The 19565-nt window shown below is 32.8% G+C and overlaps 1 protein-coding gene and 1 pseudogene across 4 annotated transcripts in view; both read left to right on the top strand.

The window, feature by feature from the left end:
- Positions 1-19565, top strand: part of LOC111160148 (ubiquitin specific peptidase 15) — a 118531-nt gene that overhangs the window by 55503 nt on the left and 43463 nt on the right. For 3 of the 4 annotated variants that reach the window (XR_002641457.1, XM_022523014.1, XM_022523018.1), the window contains exon 7: positions 14613-14699. The exons of the other annotated variant lie outside the window; for it this stretch is intronic. Coding sequence is in view for 2 of the 3 variants with exons in the window: in XM_022523014.1 (XP_022378722.1) it covers positions 14613-14699 (87 nt within the window). In the remaining variant the exon portion in view is untranslated. The remainder of the gene's footprint in view (positions 1-14612; positions 14700-19565) is intronic. 4 annotated transcript variants of the gene reach the window in all.
- Positions 881-2437, top strand: LOC111160243 (annotated as a pseudogene).

Raw genomic sequence — 19565 nt, 5'->3', positions numbered from 1 at the left:
TTAATGGAAAAGCATCATCGTATCTGTCCAGGCAATGATTTCTTGACTATGACACCAAAGCATAAGTAATGAAAGCAATAATAGACAAATGGTACTACATCAAAAAAAGTTTATTATGTACAGTAGGGGAAACAACAGAGTGAAAACTGTATACAGAATGGGATAAAATATTTTTAATGTTCTTTGGAATTATCAGATCTACACTCCATTATCAAAAATACTGAGTGCTAGTTGTAGTTCAATTTCAGACTTTCAAACCTTTGAAAAGTAATATGGTGCGTATGCCACCTATTATTTTCATATACCTATGGATTTAGGGAGACTCTCTTAATCAAACACATTAATATTCAGCAAATATTCACCCTGAGTAGCATAAAGGACTATAAATAGTTTCATATCAGTTTAGGCTAGATTGCCCTCAAGGGAATTATAAAATGATTTTTAAATTTTCAGAGTTTTTGGAATTTCAGATTTTCTGATAAGGAATTGTAAAGCTATATTTTGAAATCCTTAAAATAATGATTCTTGAATAAAAAATAACTTATTGATTGCTAACCTAGCAAATAAAAGAAAAATGATCCTTAAAAATGAAATCTGTGGGGGTGCCTCGGTGGCTCAGTGGGTAGAAGCCTCTGCCCTTGGCTCGGGTCATGATCTCAGGGTCCTGGGATCGAGCCCCGCATCGGGCTCTTTGCTCGGCGGGGAGCCTGCTTCTCCCTCTCTCTCTCTGCCTGCTGCTCTGCCTACTTGTGATCTGTGTCTGTCAGATAAATAAATAAAATCTTAAAAAAAAAAAAAAGAAAGGAATGTGTGGCTGCGCTGAGCCAGCTTTGGGTGGCTCTGCACACCAGGTCTCCTCCTCTTCCTATTCTTGTTAGCTATGGCGGCCATGAAGACCCTGAACCCCAAGGCCAAGGTGGCCCAAACCCAGGTAGCACTGGCAGTTAATCAGTGCGGCGCAGGAACTACAGGGCATCCTGAGGTCAAACTTGGGGCTTAAGAGCACTGTGAAGATAGATGCCTGTTTCTGATACTGAAGACATCAAACTTACTGAAGATAGCAATGCGCTCTTACTGAAGATAGCATTGCGCTGCTCCATGAAATGCAAATTCAACACCCAGCAGCCTCCTTAATAGCAAAAGTGGCAACAGCCTAGGATGACATAACTGGTGATGATACCACTTCCAATGTCTTAATCACTGGAGACCTACTGAAACAGGCAGATCTCTACATTTGTGAAGATCTTCATCCCAGAATAACAGAAGGATTTGAAGCTGCAAAGGAAAAGGCAGTTCAGTTTTTGGAACAAGTCAAAATAAGCAAAGAGAAGGACAGAGAAACACAAATGTGACCATGGCCACACTTAAAATGTCTGCCTCCTAAAGCACATGCTGAACTTGCTGATGTCTTAACAGAGGCTGTAGTGAACCCTATTTTGGCCATTAAAAAACAAGGTGAACCTATTGACCTTTTCATGGTTGAGAACATGGAAATGAAACAAATCTGAAGCTGATACAAGCTTAATCAGAAATCTTGTTTTGGACCTTGGGGTGTGCATCCTTATGTGAAAAAAACAAATAGAAGATGCGCACATCCTCACGTGCAGTGTGTCATTAGAATATGAAAAAACAAGTGAATTTTTTTTTTTTACAAGAGTTCAGATGGAGAGAAACTTGTAAAAGGTGAAAGAAAATTCATTGAAGATAGAGTTTAAAAATAATAGAACTGAAAAAGTCTGTGTGATTCAAATAAAGCATTCAAAAGAGAATTGACCCCTTTTTCTTAGATGCTCTTGTGTAGAGCTGAAAGGAGAGATGTAGGCTGACTCTTGCTTGTGGTGGAGTAGCTCTAAATTCTTTTGATGATCTAAATCCTGATTGTTTTGGACATGCAGGACTTGTCTGTGAGTATACATTGGCAGAAGAGAAATTCACCTTTATTAAATTTTATTGAATCAGTCCATCATATTATTGGTCAAAGGACCAAATAAACACACACTCACTCAAAGACTCAATAAGGATGGTTTGAGAGCTGTTAAAAATTCTATTGATGATGGCTGTGTAGTTCTAGGTGCTGGAGCAATGGAGGTGGCAATAACAGAAGCTTTGATTAAATATAAGCCCAGTGTAAAGGGCAGGGCCCAACTTGGAGTTCAAGCGTTTGCTGATAAATTACTCATTATTCCCAAGGTTCTTGCTCAGAACTCTGGTTTTGACCTTCAGGAAACACTAAAATTCAAGCAGAACATTCAAAATCAGGTCAGCTGTGCGTGTGAACTTGAACATGGTCAAGCCAATGGTAGCAGGCAACGTAGGCATATGGGATAACTGTTGTGTGAAGAATAGCTTTACACAGTCCTGCAGTATGATTGCCACCAACAGTCTCCTGGTTGATGAGATCACGAGAGCTGGAATATCTTTGAAAATGTTGAATTGAAACTTCCCTTGTATCATCTGAATCATGAAGATTCTACAGAGTGATCCTAAGAATAGCTTTGGAATTTTTGTCCAAGCTTGACGTGATTTCCAAAAGCATTTTCTTTTCCCATATGAAAAAAAAGAGAGAACACTGACACCCATATTCTGACATTCTGAAATTATAATTACAGTATTTTTTAAAATTATACTGCAGTGTACACATTAAGTAACAGGATATTTTGCTTTAGCTTCAGTGTTATAAAAGTACCAAGTTAGTTAAGTATATGTTATCTACCTTGTTATAAAATGTTCCTTGAAATACAAAACAACAAACCTACAGTTCACCATTAATGAGTGGCTCTCTGTGTTTTTTTATCTTAGGTGAGGTTTTTTCATTTAAATTTTTTATGAGACTATTAAGTATATTAATTACATTTTATTATTACTCCACTTAGAATAAGGGTAGAACTTAGTTTAAGAAGATATTGAAAGCACATGGTTAGAATCATGTAAATTTCTTGATTGATAAAGTTCTAGAAGTTAGAAATGTTTTCTTTGTGAATATTTTTGGTCTTTAGATCAGAACAACTGTTGTTTTTTCCTAGCTTATGTTTAGATTGTTACGTACTTGTTATAGCTTTAAATAATTTTTGAAATTTCAAAATTGCTTGTGCCCTGAAAAGTACCTTGAGTTCTAAGGATTTACTTAAAGAACTGTAGCACTTGCTTCTATAAGAGAAAACACGGATTCTTACATAATACCTAACATCGTACACATGCAGTAAATGTTGGTGAATGAAAGTACTACTAAAAATGTGCTGAAGTAGTTAAGAGCCCCAGTCTTCACTGAATCACCCAGAGTAATAGGAAACTCAAATTTCAAAGCATGAAAAGTTAAGTATCTACTTAATATAAAATGTGCCCAAACCATGTAATAGAATGTCATAAATTGTCCAATGATAGTGTATTAGAATACAAAAAAAAATTTTAATTAGCACCAGTGTATGAAAAGACTCTCTGAAAACTTAGAGTAAAAGGAAATTCTCAATAAAGTCTGTATACCCAAAGTCTGTAGCAAATATTACACTGAGAAATTTTGAACACAAACTAAATAGGATTGGAAGTTAAAAAAAGAAAAAATACACTATTTGCATATAATACAGTCATCTGCTTAAAATCCAAAACCCATCTAAAACTAAAACCAAGAAACTTCAACATTCTCTAAGACTAAATTTATAAAAATTAGGGGTGCCTGGGTGGCTTAGTTAGTTAAGCATCTGCCCTCAGCTCAGGTCATGATCCCAGGGTCCCAGGATCCAGCCCCATGTCTAGCTCCCTGTTCAGTGGGGAATCTGCTTCTCCCTCTGCCCCTCCCTGACTCATGCATGCTCTCTCAAATAAATAAAATCTTTTAAAAATTTTTATATAGGGGCGCCTGGGTGGCTCAGTGGGTTGGGGCCTCTGCCTTCGGCTCAGGTCATGATCCCAGTTTCCTGGGATCGAGTCCCGCGTCGGGTTCTCTGCTCGGCGGGGAGCCTGCTTCCTCCTCTCTCTCTGCCTACCTCTCTGCCTACTCTCTGTCAAATAAATAAAATCTTTAAAAAAAAAATTTTTATATAAATTAATATGTTTTTATACCCAGAGGTCAGCAGCCTTTTTAATAAAGAACCAGGTAATATTTTCAGCTTGTGGGCCATGTGGTACCTGACTCAACTGTAACTCTACCAACATAGCTGCTTTCAGTCTATGACATTATGTCACCAAACGGGTGTGGCTGTGTTCCAGTAAAACTTTATATATAAAAAAATGAGGCAAACTGGAATTAGCTTGTGAGCCATATTCTGACCCCTCCTATAGACCATTAGTAACCTACTTAGAAATTAACCTGATTAGTAATGTATAAAACCGGCATGGGAAACAACTAACTTTATTAAAAGACAAAAGATTATCATGTACTATATGCCTTAACCTGGTGATACCTATTTCTCTAAATCTAACATGTCACTGTCTCCTATTAAAAATTCTATCCTGGGGATGCCTGGGTGGCTCAGTCAGTTAAGCGGCTGCCTTCTGCTCAGGTCATGATCCCAGGATCTTGGGATCTGCCTGGATGGGGCTCACTGCTCAGCGGGGAGCCTGCTTCTCCCTCTCCCTCTGCTGTTCCCCCTGCTTGAACTCTGTCTCTGTCAAATAATTATAATCTTAAAAAAAAAAAAAATTCTATCCTGATTTTTTTTTTTTTTTTTTTTTTTTTGGAGAAACTTCACAAATTCATTCTAAAATTAACATTTACCAGTAAAGGTCCAGGATTAGCTAAGTCACTTTTAATAAAGAAGAGGAAGCAAGAACTGGACCTATTAGATAGTGAGGATTACTACAAAGTTATAATAATGAAACGGTATGATGCTAGCAAAAGAAAGACAAATACACTGGAATAAATTAATGAGCTCAAAAAATACCTCATGTATATATGAGAACTTGATTAAGTGGCACCACTAGGCAGTGAGAAACAGATTGCTTAAAGCAGATAGGTGTTAAATTTTATTAGGAGAACTAGCTATTTGTAGAAAAAAACAGAATCACCACCTTACATGTGATACACTCAAAAAAATGTAAAATTTTGGGGCACCTGGGTGGCTCATTCTTTTTTTCTTTTTTCTTTTTTTTTAAGATTTTATTTATTTATTTATTTATTTATTTGACAGAGAGAGAGAGAGAGAGAGAGAGACAGTGATAGAGGAAGCATAAGCAGAGGGAATGGGAAAGGGAGAAGCAGGCTTTCAGCGGAGCAGGGAGTCCAATGTGGGGCTCCATCCCAGGACCCTGGGATCATGACCTGAGCCAAAGGCAGATGCTTAATGACTGGGCCACCCACGTGCCCCCTGGGTGGCACATTCTGTTGAGCATCCACATCTTGGTTTCAGCTCAGGTCGTGACCTTAGAGGATCAGCCCTGCATTGGGCTGCTCACTCAGCAGGGACTCTGCTTAAGGATTCTTTACTTCTGCTCCTCCCCAACTCATGTAGGACAGCTTATACCCTCTCTCCAAAATAAATAAGTATATCTTTAAAAAAGAAAGAAAGAAACATAAAACTTTAAACCCCATAAGAAATTTCAGAGAACATCTTTGTTTTAGGGACAGAGAACATAATGTGAAAATTAGTGGGTTTGATTACATCAAAATTAAGTATTTCTGTTACAGGAACCATACTTGAAGTGAATGGTCAGATGTCAGTTTTTTAGTATCTAAAACCTACATGACAATAATACCTATAATGTAGAAAGAACTTTTGTATATTAACAGAAAAACAAAGCAGAAATCTTTTTAAAAAAATAAGTGAAAAGGGAGCACCTGGGTGACTCAGTCCATTGAGTCTGACTCCTGGTTTTGGCTCAGGTCATGATCTCAGAGTGGTGAGATTGAGCCCAGCGTGGGCTCCATTCTGGGCATGGATCCCTCTTAAAATTTTTTCTCTCCCTCTTCTCTGCCCCTCTATCCCAAAAAAGGAAAGAGAAAAATGAATGGTGGTATGCTGTAGAACACCAGTGCAGCAGGTAGAAGTAACAATGGTGAGATATTTGTAAATGGAAAAAGTTGAAATGGAAAAGAAAAAAACAAAATGAGATTTTTATTTCAGTACTATTTAGGTAAATTTAAAACAGAACACATTACATGAAAATATATTTAAGAACATAAAGAAAACAGTACAAGAAAATAGGAATACAGATTAGAAAAGTTTAAGGAATTATCACTTATTTATATGTTTGTAAGTAAAGTAAGGATGCACATTCTTTTTTTCTGGATGAATGCCAGCTTAAAAAAGTAGAATTCTGTGTATTTATTGAAGTCACGTTATAACCACTTGTAACTTAGACAAATTCAACGCCTGCAGAGGGCTTATAATCTTAGGCCCTCAAGAAGGAAATTTCAAGGTACTAATACATAGAACATTCTGTTTTATAAGCTCAAAATTGCTATTTTATCTGTCAGGATATAACCCCTGGTCCTCAACATAGTATAAAGGAGCTAGTTCTTTTTTTTTTTTTTTTTTTTTTTTTAAGATGCTAGTTCTAATAAACATCACTAACCTGGGATTTGTCCAGTGCTTATATTGCTTACTACATAACCAGTTCCTACATAGGGTATCAAAAGTTGAGGGAAAACATTACAAGTTGTAATATGGTGATAAAAGGAAGAATCACCTGTTGACTTTGTTAAAAATGGTTTCCTAGGCCCCATCACCAGAATTTCTGATTTGGTAGCACTGGGTGGAGTGGAGCTCTGGAATTAATGGTTCTAGTAAGTTCCCAGGTGATTCTAAAGCTTTTGATGTTAGGATCACATTCTGAGAAATTTTGTAGGTAATGTTTCTTAATATTTACTATGTGGACCACCGTAGTATGAACAGAATATAAAGATAAATCTTTATTTTGGGTCCAGGTGCATTTTTACGTGCTGCTTATGAACAAGAAAATACCAGTATGATAGGTATATGTTTCCTGAAACAGAGGAATGTCCTGGGCCCATTTTTATCAGAATGGAGACCATATATTCTTAGCTAAAGCTGAATTTTTGTGCTACTTGATTGAGAAGGAATGCTAAATATTAAATGTTAAGGACAAAATATAATTTTGTTTGAAACATGTAATCCTGTAGTTACAAAAATGCATATATCTTGAAACAACCCATAATCTGTATTAGAAATGTGAAGCTACCTAAAAAATACTCGAGAGTTTTCTTGTCTGGATTTTTCTGCTAGATACCAAGATGTGATTTGAAATTTACATCTTTATATTCATGTTATGTTTTTAAAATACTCAAGTGCTTAGTTTTTTCAGAACTTGCATTTCTTATCTAGTTTTTCTGATTTCTTGAACTCTCAAAACATAGTGTTTTGCAGTAATATCTTTAAAAAGTTTTATCCCAAGGTTTTCTGTTCTGTTAAATTTGACCATTTATTTTCTAAAGATGTTGGCATCAGGTACATAGTGTGATTATTCAGTGGGAGATACATGGCTAGTTAAATCTTGTATTTCTAAAAAATTATTTTAATAATTGTAAAAGCACAGGGATTCCTAAAGAGAGGAGAAACCTAATCAGTAGATTATACCTCTTATTTTCCGGAGTTTGTTGAATGTTAACACTTTATTCCTTAGCCATAGCTTCTGAGACACAACTCTGTTAAATTTTGACTAAGTTGTACAATTAATTTTTTCCTCTATGGTTGTATTTAGGTATAGTTAAAGGATGGCTTTGATATTATTAATATTAAAGAAAAGATCTAAATTACTCTTGTGAGAATAGCACAAGAAATGGATTTAATTCAGATATTTTCATTAGTTGTTCAAAAATACTGACAAAAGACATGTGATTATTTGGTGAATAAAAGTTAAAGGTCATTGATTATTGTGAAAAGGCAGTTTTCATGGGCTAGAAAACATCCAGAGAAGAATCTAAAATTAACCACATAAGGCATGAGAGTCCAAAAATAATCAAATGGAAAACTAAGCTAGTAGTTCTTACTCATACATTGTCTTTTTGCCATCTGTGTTGTTCCGATTAACAAAATTCCAAATTGGTGACCAAAACACCAAGTATAAACTAAATCTGGTACCTTATTAGTTTTTATTATAGCATTGTGTCCCTGAGTGCTCTGCTTGGCAAGAGGGAGCACTTATAAATAAAACTATTGCATATTTCTTTTTGCTCAAGATAAATAATAAAAGCATGTAGGTGACTTTGCAGTATTCTGTTTTTGCTTTTTACGCCACCTGTTTCAATTCTGTATTTGCTTAAATACATTCAGAAAAATCTAATGTATACTTTAGAATTTTCTTAAGAGTGATTAAAACCCAGTTTGCATATGTAATTAGAAGGTTAACTGTATAAATTGATTCAGAAATGATGCATAGAGCTATTTGGTTGAAAATTCCTAAATTACATACTAGGAAACTCTTAGTGAAGTAAAGTATTGGTTTCATTTTAACAAATTGTACTGAGTTTAAATTTAACAATTGTACAATTTAACAAATTGTACTGAGACTTTTTAAGTATTTATAGGCATAGTTTCTGCTTATTTGAAACAGTAGATTTGGTTATTGCAGGGTTTTTTGGGTACTAAACAAGCTATATTTATCATAGTTCACAGAAAATGTGTTATCAGTTTTAATCTTGTTCAAACATGAAGTTGGGGATTGAGTGATTTGAGTTTGTGGGAGTTAAGAGAGGGCTCATAAACCAGCTTATGATTCCTTGTAATTCATTTATATTCACATATTTTAAATTAATAATGTATCTTCAATTTAAAATGCAACCTTATGAACCATAAATCTAAGGTAATATTCCCCCAAATCTATAATTTGTTATAATTTTTAAGGACTTTATAAATTTTCTTTCCTACTTAATATCACTTTATCTTGTTCTTATTTTTTTCCTTAAGAAAAAGATGTAGAATGACTTTGTCTGAGACTCGAAAAGGTAATGAAACAGCCAAACAAAACTGCCTAGGATGTAGTTGAAGATAGGGAACCAAAGTTTGGAGAGTAATAACTGCAGATGTGGAGTTATATTCCTAGAAATGAGAAATTTAAACATATATGAATTATCTAATCAAAAATGTAAAGAACTATATACTATAAGAGTGTCCTGAAGTAATGACATAAAACAAAAAGATCAAAGAGAAAGAATACTCCCAAACATTCAGGAAAACTTGGAACCCATTATGTCAGAGAGGCCAAGGGAGAAAGCTTTTAGAAGAAAGGGAATGGTCAGCATTGCTAAAATGATCCAGAGACTGGTGGGAGAAGAGAAAGCTTCCACATACTTGACAAGTGGAAACTTGTATTGGGAATGAGAAATAGATTATAGGAAAAGAGGAATTGAGTAATCAGAAAATGGAGCAAGTGGTACAGATCACTCATCTTGAAATGTAGTGAAAGAAGGAAGAAAGTACCCAGAAGAGAGGGTACTTGTTTGGAAAGGCAGGATTCCTAGAGAGGGAGAGAAACTGCTTTATATATAAATTTTTTTGTTGTTATTTGAATGTATACCTCCTTTCCTAGGTATTTGTCACCTAAAGATAGGCATCATAATAATGTTAGAAGGAAGTTCTTGTGTGCTGCCATTTACCAAATAAACTGCATTTTTTGGTTATTTTGGCTATCCAAATTCCAAATCCTTTTTGGAAAGGCATGCACATCAGCACACTCCCTGTGACTTGAGGTTTCTCCTTTTAATATTCATTAAGATCCTGAGTCTTTATGCACACTCCTTTGAAATGCTGAAAACGCACATGGATTAAATAAATCTTTTCTTCATCTAAACAGTGTACCAGTTTCCTGTTGTGGAAAGATGATATATAATCTAGTACCTGTACCATGTTTCCCAAGTTTTGTCAAACAGAGCATGGTCACAGTTGAGTTCAGTAACTAGTGTTAGATTTGATATTTAAAAGCCATATCCAGATTTAATTGAAGTTAGGAAATTAAGACAGCATATTTCATGCATAAATATAATTTAAGTTTACAGTTCTTATATAGATGCTTGATATGCACAGGTACTGACAAATAATTATTGGATATTTTGTTGTTGTTTTTTCTTGGTTTGATCCAAAAAGGATTTGAACAATTTGCAGTAATACATATGAGTCAAGGTTAACGATATGAATAGATACAGAAATCCTTCAAATGTAAAATAAACTTAGTCACTGTAGGGTGAAATGAGAGGAGAAGTTAGCTGGGAGGAGCAAGTGAGGGCTTTTGAAGTTATCAAAATTGATCTGCAAATGTATGGACTTGTTTTGGGTCCTAATTCAAATCAACCGACTGGGGAGAAAAGATACTTTGAGACACTTGGGGGAAAAAGTGAACATGAACAGAGTATTCAATTGGGACTGATAGTGGTATCAAAAGATCTGTTACCTCTTAGGGATATATATTGTAATTTTTTTGTTTGTTTCAAGTTTTATTTAAATTCCAGTTATCATAAAGTATAATATTAGTTTCAGGAATAGAATTCAGAGATTAATCATTTACATATATAACACCCAGTGTTCATCACAACAAGTGCGCTGCTTAATACCCATCACCCATTTAGCCCATCCCACCACCCAGAGTCCCTCCAGCGACTCTGTTTGTTCTCTATAGTTGTCTGTTTTATGGTTTGCCTCTCTTTTTTTCCCCTATGTTCATCTATTTTGTTTTCTAAATTCCACATATGAGTGAAATCATGTGGTATTTGTCTTTCTCTGACTTATTTCACTTAGCATAAAACCCCCTAGCTCTAGCCACATCATTGCCAATCACAAGGTTTCATTTTTTATGGCTGAGTAATATTCCATTATATATTTATATATATTTATTTATATATATATATAGAATATATATACAGGTGAATATAAATTTTTATATGTATGTATATATAGAGAGAATATATATTTACAGGTGAAATTATAAATGTATAGGATTTGCTTTAAAATAGTCCAGTAAAAACATGGGGAGAGGGAGGTCGAGGGAATAAAGATAAAACGAAAGTGTCAGGATGTTAATAATTTTTGAAGCTGAGTGTCTGGTACTGGGTACATGAGGACTTGTGTAAGTTTGGAAATTTCTGTAATAGGTTGAAAATAAAAATGGGTTGCAAATTTGGTACTGGGATTCATAATGGCTGAAGAAAAGTAACTAATTTTATTTTTAAAAATATTTGTTTATAAATAATACTAAAGCTCATTTTGGTATAAATAATATTTCTGTGAAAAATAATCTTCAAAACAAAAAAAATGTCCTGAGAAGAGTAGAATTGTTTTACATTTTTGAAATTTCTTCAGTATCTGACTAAACAGAAGACAAATTCTCATATATGCTTCTGCATTCAGTTTATTGTGATATATTGTTTGGATTGAAGTACATAAATAAAACTCAGTTTCACCCAGATACGTAGTTAGAACACAGAGAGATATTTTCAGATAATTGATACCACATCAGAATTTGACTAGCGGTGGTTTAATGATGAAAATTTAATTGCTGTGTGGAATCTGAAACCACATCAATGAACTTTTAATTCTATTATGTTAAAATCTATCACGTGTACTTGATGTAGTTGGAAAAATAACGATTCACTAAGTTATGCAGATATTCCAAATATTGACATATTTCATCAGATAGTATCTTCTTCATCATATAGTATTTTTTAATCACATTTCTTAAAACATCACCAATCTTACAAGGAAAGTCTTTAAATAGTGGGAAGCTATCAAGCCTCACAGTGGCAAAGTCAGGTTTTCCAGAATTCTCTTTTGTTTGATCACTTGAATGTTATCATGGGCAACAAATACTTTCAGTTTTTTTTCTTGAAGTTACAGTCTTCCTTCATTCATTTTTGAGATGTCTGCCAGGTAGCCTTTATGTGGAAGAGTGATGCAGTGAAAAGAGGGCTAGTTCTGCTTAATTCAAATATTTACACAAGTGTTTTTCCTCATGACAATCATGTTACTTCAGTATAGAACGGATGTGCTTTATGCAAACTTCCCAGTTTGTCACATAATATTAAAAAGAAGTGTATTTAAGGGTTAGGATTTAATAAAATCAATATTTTTTTTATCTTTTTAAGATGGATATTCTTAAGTGAAACTGTTTTCTTCACTATAAGGAGACAGTGAAGAATACAGTGACTCTCGTATATAATTTGATGCTGCTGCTTTAACTCATGCTGAGGTATCAGCAGTTTTACCCACCATTGTTTTTGCACTATCATTGCAAATACCCACCCAGTGAAAAGGTCAACTAACACTTATGTAGCACCTTTATATTATTATGCAAATGGTTTGACCTCATAGATGGGCACACCAAAAGAATCACAGGGCCTTCTAAGGGTCCACTGACTGTTCTTTGAGAACCACTTCCTAAACATCCAAGACATTTTGCCCTTGCCTACCCTGTGGTCTTTGCCCCAGCCTTTATTAATTTTATTAATGTGATCTCCTAAATGATCTCTCAGTCTCCTTTCTCTTTCTCAAGAATTACCTTTCTAGAGTACAAATCTGATTGTGTAGTTACCCTTTTAAACTCTTTCAGCATGCCCAGTACAATGGAATAAGATCTACTAAATTCTTTATAGAACATCAAAGTTCATTTATTATCATGCCTACCTTCTTAATTTCTGTTCTTGTCACTACTTGTTTCCTACTCTTTAAGCCAAACTGAATTTATTGATAATTCCCTGAACACATCTTCATTTCTACAGTCCCATACATTTGCATGTGCTGTTCCTTCATCCCTCCAACTCTGCACATCATTTTAAATCACCTCGTGTTATTACCCACAAAACTTTATATTTTAGTTTTAAAATTTCTATAGGTCTTTAAACTCTTTTGTAGTTATTTTGCTTATGTGTTATTTTCTCCCATTAGATTGTGAGCTGTTTGATGTCAGGAACTGTGTCTGTCCTTGTATTCCTAGTACTTACCAAGGGCAAGGCATTTAATAATGTTTGAGTATTTCAGTGAATTTCTTCTAACAGGAACTTCTAACACTGTTCTTGGATAGAGTTGCTAATGGATAGTAAAAAGGCCACAAATGGGCAGAAAAAGGAAAAAATATATATATATATATGCCTGAGCCACTTTATTGAATAATGTAATGAATCTCTATTTCCATAAAATTGACTATAATTAAAATTCAAGAGAACATTTCAGTTTATTTCTGTTTCTGAAAAGGTGAAGTGAATTAAATTATAGGTAAATGGATCACGTTTTGAAAAATTAACCTCCTTAATTCATTATAACTCTTTTCTCTAATAAATATGGGGTTTTTTTCTTTGATAACAGCATTCTTAACATGAAGGCAAAAATGCCAGGATACTTTTGTATTTCTATTACTATTTAAAAACTACTACTGTAAAATATTAAGATAACCTTTTAAATGTGTCCTCTACATTGTTTTATATTAAAACTTGGTTAACTGTGTCTTACGTTTTGAACTTAGTACAGTAAAATAATACCTTATAAGGTTTTCTGTCAGAAAGGCATCTAAATAGAGGTCTTACTTGGTATAATCTACCTATATACAACCTATATCAACAACAAAAAAAACTCCTTTAAAATAAAAAATTTTTACTAAGACTTCATAATGTATAAAATTTTCAAAAGTTAAATAAAAATTTTTATGTGTAAGAAATGTTATTGCCCACCATGTATTCTGCATAATGCATTGCAAGCATATAGATTAGGTGTAATCCAAATCACCTAAAATTTGTAGACTTCAGACAGATTTTGTAGATCATACTTTCATGCCCATTGACCATTTCACTGTTCATTAGCACCTGATTAAAGGAAATAAAATAATTTTTAAAAACTAATCACTTTGGGCCTCACTAATTTAGAATTTATGATGAATGAGTTACTAGACTGACAGCTTTTTGTAGCCCATGGCCTGGATGTTGCCTAATAAATTAAAATTGTTTACAAAATTACAAGGGAAATTAAATATTTAAGAGACCTGTTAAGTATTTTAAAGTAATCATTCCTGTGTAATGAGTTTGTTGATTATAAATCATGCCCTTAAAGCATATTGGTTGATTAAAAGCTATTAGTAATTGAAATTTCTCCGAAAAGATTCTGAATTAGTGAGGTGTGTAATATATAGTCAGATGTATATCTTTTCAGTTTTTGTAGCAATAACTTTGGCCAAAAATTACTTCTCAAGATTATGTTTTGAAGTTCTTCTATGCTATTGTATTCCTGTTGCCTTACATTTTAAAGAACTGGTAAATCCTCGGATCTCTCTGTCAGTGTTGTGTATAAGTAAAATGAAATGGTACCTACTGAGATACAAATTGGATTTCATTTACATGCTTCCTTAAAAAATTGATATTTTAATTCTACCGATTTAAGGAAATTACTGTTGTAAAATATTGAAAATGGTTACCTGAACTCAGAAATGGGTATATTAGTAGATTTATAGGAATAATAAATATCAAGTTATATATTTAATTTGATAAATTTCTTTTGAAAATAATTCCCTTTTGTACCAATACATAGGGAGTAGAAAAACAAAGCAGATATAGTGATTTTGCTCATGAATCTGTTTTCCAGCATTCATTTACTACATACATTGTCATCTGTTTTTTTTTCTTTATTTCATAATTAATTTCAAATTCAGCATTTTTTATCTAATTTAACATTTTCATATTTTTAAAGGTCCCCAGGTGCATCCAATTTTTCAGCTTTACCAAAGATCTCTCCTTCATCTCTATCAAATAATTATAACAACATCAACAACAGAAAGTAAGCACTGAATCTTAAAAACTCTTTGTTTAATTGATCGCCCTATTGTGGTTGCAAAAAATCTCTGGTATCTAAAACTTAGGATAAAAGTCTTAATGCATTCAAATTGAATTTTTTTAAATTACTGATCAGTTCTTCTAGGAGTAATTTTACAAGAAAGCACTATTCTAAACTTCTTGATTTAATACATCTACTACAATAATCCACTAAAAGAAAATTAAAGTACTTTCAGAATTTTACTTTTTAAACACCAACTGTTGAAAATATATATAGAAGTCTGTTAGAACTCAATTTTTTAGTAAGAGTATAAATTTCAGATGTCATTTGAGAACTAGATATATAATCACCTACAGTATGTAGTATTTTTTTTTTAAGTATATATCAGTGATTCTCACCTGGAAAGCATACACAAATTTTTATGTTTATCAAAAAGGCAATCACTTTTTCTTTAAAAAGGTTAGAGAAACAGTTCCCTTGCCCCATCATGAATAATATTCAGAATCTCAGAATTTATAAAAGTTACATGAAAGTGTGTGCTATATTGCCATAAAAGAAGGTTAAAAATCACCTGGGCTTTACTGTAATATCTGACATGGGTATATTACCTTGAAAATTGTCATGGTTTTTATTTTATAGAAAAGGATAAAAAGAAAGCTTTTGTTATTTGTAATAAGGGAAGAACTTTAATCTAGAGACAATTACCCTTTTATTATTTCTTGAATATATACATTACATTGCGGTTTATTTTTTAGGATAATTGTATGTGGTTTTCCTTTTTTTTTTTTTAATTTGCCCTACTTGTCCAGTTCATAAATGGCATCTGATTTCCCAAAGAGTAAATTTGAAAAGACTAAGGCTATTTGTGAAATAATTTTTAAAATAACATCATTAATTGAATTTATAGGTTTAATTAATTTTCCCTGAAAATTCATATCTGGGATGGGGAGAAGGCTTGACAAAATGATTTTAATGTACATCTAGATTATAAATACATAAGAATAGCCAAAATAATTTTGGAAAGGAAAATGAGAAAGGATTAATCCTACTAAATACCACAGCCTGTTACAAAGATAAGAATTCAGACAGCATGGTAGTGACCCAAAAATACATCTGCAGATCAGTGAAATAGAAAAGATAGTCCAGAAACAGCCCCTTATACATAAAAGAATTTAATGTGATCCAAAAACATTGTAGACTAATGGAGAATGAGCAGATTATCCAGGAAATTTTATTGTGAAAATTGGATCACTATTGAGAATTTCTCTTTAAAACTTTATATTAAGTTGACCTTTTAATTGTTAGGCATATAAAAATTAAAAGGCAAATAAATGGAAAAAACACTTGCTACAAATGACAAAGGATAAATATTCCTAATATATCAAAGTCATAAAGATCAGTGAAAAATTTTCTAAGACAAGTAGAAAAATGGGCAAATGATGCAACTGGCAATAAAAGCAAGGTAATTAAAATATATAAACATTTTAAATACCCAGATTCACAACTAACTAGAGATGTGCAAATTAAAACCATAAAAAATTCCATCTACTACTCTCCACCTCAGTCTCACTGGGAAGAGTTAATGATATTTATTCCTGCAAGGATTTCATTAGAGTGGTTGGAGTATTAGTCCAACTTTTCTAGAAAAGAATTTACCATATGTGTGTCAAGATTTATTAAAACATTAATTCCCTTATTTTAGTAATTTATAAAAAGGCATGTGTATCATAATATAATAACATTACATTATAGTGTAATAGTGAAATATTGAAGACACTGTGAATATCCAAAACTGCAATGTAGTGTGTTCTTTACTACTTAAAAATGTATGTTCACAGGCAAAAAAGGTGAAAGGAAATACCCCTTTAATCTGGTTTATGTTTTATATGGTATCTTTTAATTAAATTCATCAAAAATAATTTTTTCATGGGAGTTAAAATACTTCCTGTGTTTCTACCAATTGCAGATGCTCCCACATTTACTATAAAAGAACTCAGTTCCAGGTTTAACATGTATTTATAGTTATTCTTTGGAGAAATTTTTAACATTGTAGACTGCATTAACCATAGACTGTAGTCATCGTGTTAGTATATGTGGTCTGGTGCATTTTTGTTTTTGTCTTATTTCCCTCCCATAGTAAAAACATGGTATAATCGGATCCTAAAACCTCTGACTGTAGAAGATAACTGAGAGAGAAATTGGAGTATTAAGTTTGAGATATGTTTAATAATTCTACTTCTATGGCTAGATTTTATTTTTAGCTATTTATATTTATTTTAGGCACTAAAATAGTCCTTTCATTATAGGAAATTTTTATAGCAAATAGCTACTGAAGTACCACCATGCTTAAAAGTGAAGCTTTAACAATAAAGCTTACCTTTCTTAGTAAGGAATAAAATTTAAACATTTGTAAAATGGAAAGTTTTTTAAAATTTTAATTTGAATCAACATTTTAATTACTTTCAATTTGAATTAATCTGAATTTGAATTACTATTTGGTTTAATATTATCATAATAAGTTATTTCACATAAAATTTATTTCTTTCCATTCAACTTGTAGAAATGCATAGACTTCCTATGGAAGTAGCATAATTTCTTTAATTAAATGTAAAATGGGTAGTGACCTTTTTTAGATTAAGTGCATTTTTGAAACGTCACATATGCGGAGATACTCTACAAGTACCAAAGTATATAATAAAATCAGTAGTTATGACTTACAAGTTTATGTGACGTTATTTATAAATTCAAGACTTGAATTAAACTGATACATTACTAAGATAAAAAGTTTTCACTTCCAGAAATACGGATATTGGTCATAAAGATAACAAAGTATACTTAGAATTATTTCATATAAATTTAATAAAGCTTTTATTAAAGATTAATGAAGAGTCAATTGTTTATCCTAATGTAGTAGTTTTACCTCCTACTCTATACTGTTTTTGGTTTTGCCTCAATTATAATTTAAGTTCATTTTTAATGTGCGCCATTTCCTCTTTTTGTTCCCTGCATTTTTTGTCTTGCTACATTTGCTTTAATATAACGCTCTTTGAAAAGTCTTTTTAATGTATGTATTGTCACAATTTTTGGCATTCCACATCAGAGCACATTTCTATTTTTATGTTAATTCATTTAAAACTCTTTTATTAGAAATGGAAATGACTCCCTATAAGAGATTAAACTATGAAAAAGAACTTGATTTTGGAGACTGCCGGAGCTAGCCAGCTATATGGCTCTTTGCAAGTTACTCACTGAAAGCATCATTCATTAACTGCAAAATGAGCATAATTATAATTATGAGGATTAAATTATAGATTTATAATACAGCGTCAAATATAAGTGCTAATTGAAAAGTCAATCTGAAATTTGTATAGAAAGATGGGGCTCAGTTTTACCAAAAAATAAGTTCTTTTTTCAATGTATCTTCATTTAGGGTGATAGATTTATAATACAGAATTAACATAGTATAATACTAAAATTCCCATTAAGATTACAGGCATACTTATTTATTTTTGCAAAACAGCACAGCCGTAGAGGATAAGGACTAGCTTGTAACCTTTAGGGAAAAAAAGTCATAGGTCTAGATTTCCATGTATTTTGGAAGCGTTTTAAGAACTCCTGGTTTTGGTATTCTCCATGACTTACTTTAATATTTGCTTTAGGAGGCACATAGCATGTGGGTTATAAGTAGCCAGTCAATATAGTGTTAAAATATTTTTAATTTATCAGTTTTTATTATTGTCATTGAGCATCTAGACTGTCTCAGTCTTTGGGCAGTGCTTGTATTTACTCTGTCACTTAAACTGAAATGTAGATATCCTTTAAGATTCAAATTTTAAAAGACAAAACAAAAAACTGCTTTTGCAATTAAGTTTTTGTTCATTTCTCAGTAAATTAAAATCCCTATCCCAGCAAATTCCATCCTGTTGACACTAAGAAGAGAAGAGCTTCCAGCATCCATTTGTGTTACTTGTGGCAGACACGGCTATATGAATATATACTTAAGGAATAAGCATGTAAATGTGCTTTTTTAGTCTTTTCACTTGCCTCTGTGTGTGTGTGGTGGGGTGGGGGGCGTGGGGGCGTGAGCATGCGTTTGAGCATACTTTCCCTGTGTACTCTGCTCAAAAAATTTTTTAAAGATTTTATTTATTTATTTGACAGATAGAGATCACAAGTAGGCAGAGAGAGAGAGAGAGAGAGAGAAAGGAGGAAGCAGGCTCCCTGCTGAGCAGAGAGCCCGATATGGGGCTCAATCCCAGGACCTTGGGATCATGACCTGAGCTGAAGGCAGAGGCTTTAACCCACTGAGCCATGCAGGTGCCCCAACTCTGCTCAAATTTCATTTTAATTTTATATCTGGTATATGTGTGGGGTTTTTTTAAATGTGGAGGATGTGTAGAAAATGAAGGCCTTTCATTTTTGTATGTAGAGACCTTGATTTTAAGCGCTTCTTTTGGAAATAAAAAAAACAAACAGGATTTAACTTTTGTTACATGTCCTCAAAGTTAGATTCAAGAGTTCAGTCATCAATCACTGAATGAACATATAGGTGTCTTACATTTTAGTAATTATTGGGAATATAAAATATGAATCATAAGGTTAGTGATCTGCCAGAACAAAAGGTACTTGAGTCTATTTTTTATTTTATACTTTTTTTTTTTTTTTTAGTTTAAAACAAGTAAATATAATTACAAGTCTAAAAGTTCTAGAATAGAATTGATCAGGTTGCATTTCTTTGTGCCCTCCTTTTTTTTTTTTTTTTTTTTTAAGTATCAGGATAATTTGCTTTTTGAGTCCGGGAACTGGTCTTTTTGTTTGTGTTACGGGTATGTTCTTAAATTATGTGAAAATATTGGGTTAGCCTTGTGT

Source organism: Enhydra lutris, unplaced genomic scaffold (genome assembly GCF_002288905.1).
Source record: "Enhydra lutris kenyoni isolate GAN:26980312 unplaced genomic scaffold, ASM228890v2 scaffoldscaffold74, whole genome shotgun sequence".
Lineage (NCBI taxonomy): Eukaryota > Metazoa > Chordata > Mammalia > Carnivora > Mustelidae > Enhydra > Enhydra lutris.
Note: the sequence above shows the minus strand (reverse complement) of the source record. Positions and strands in the feature narration are given on the sequence as shown.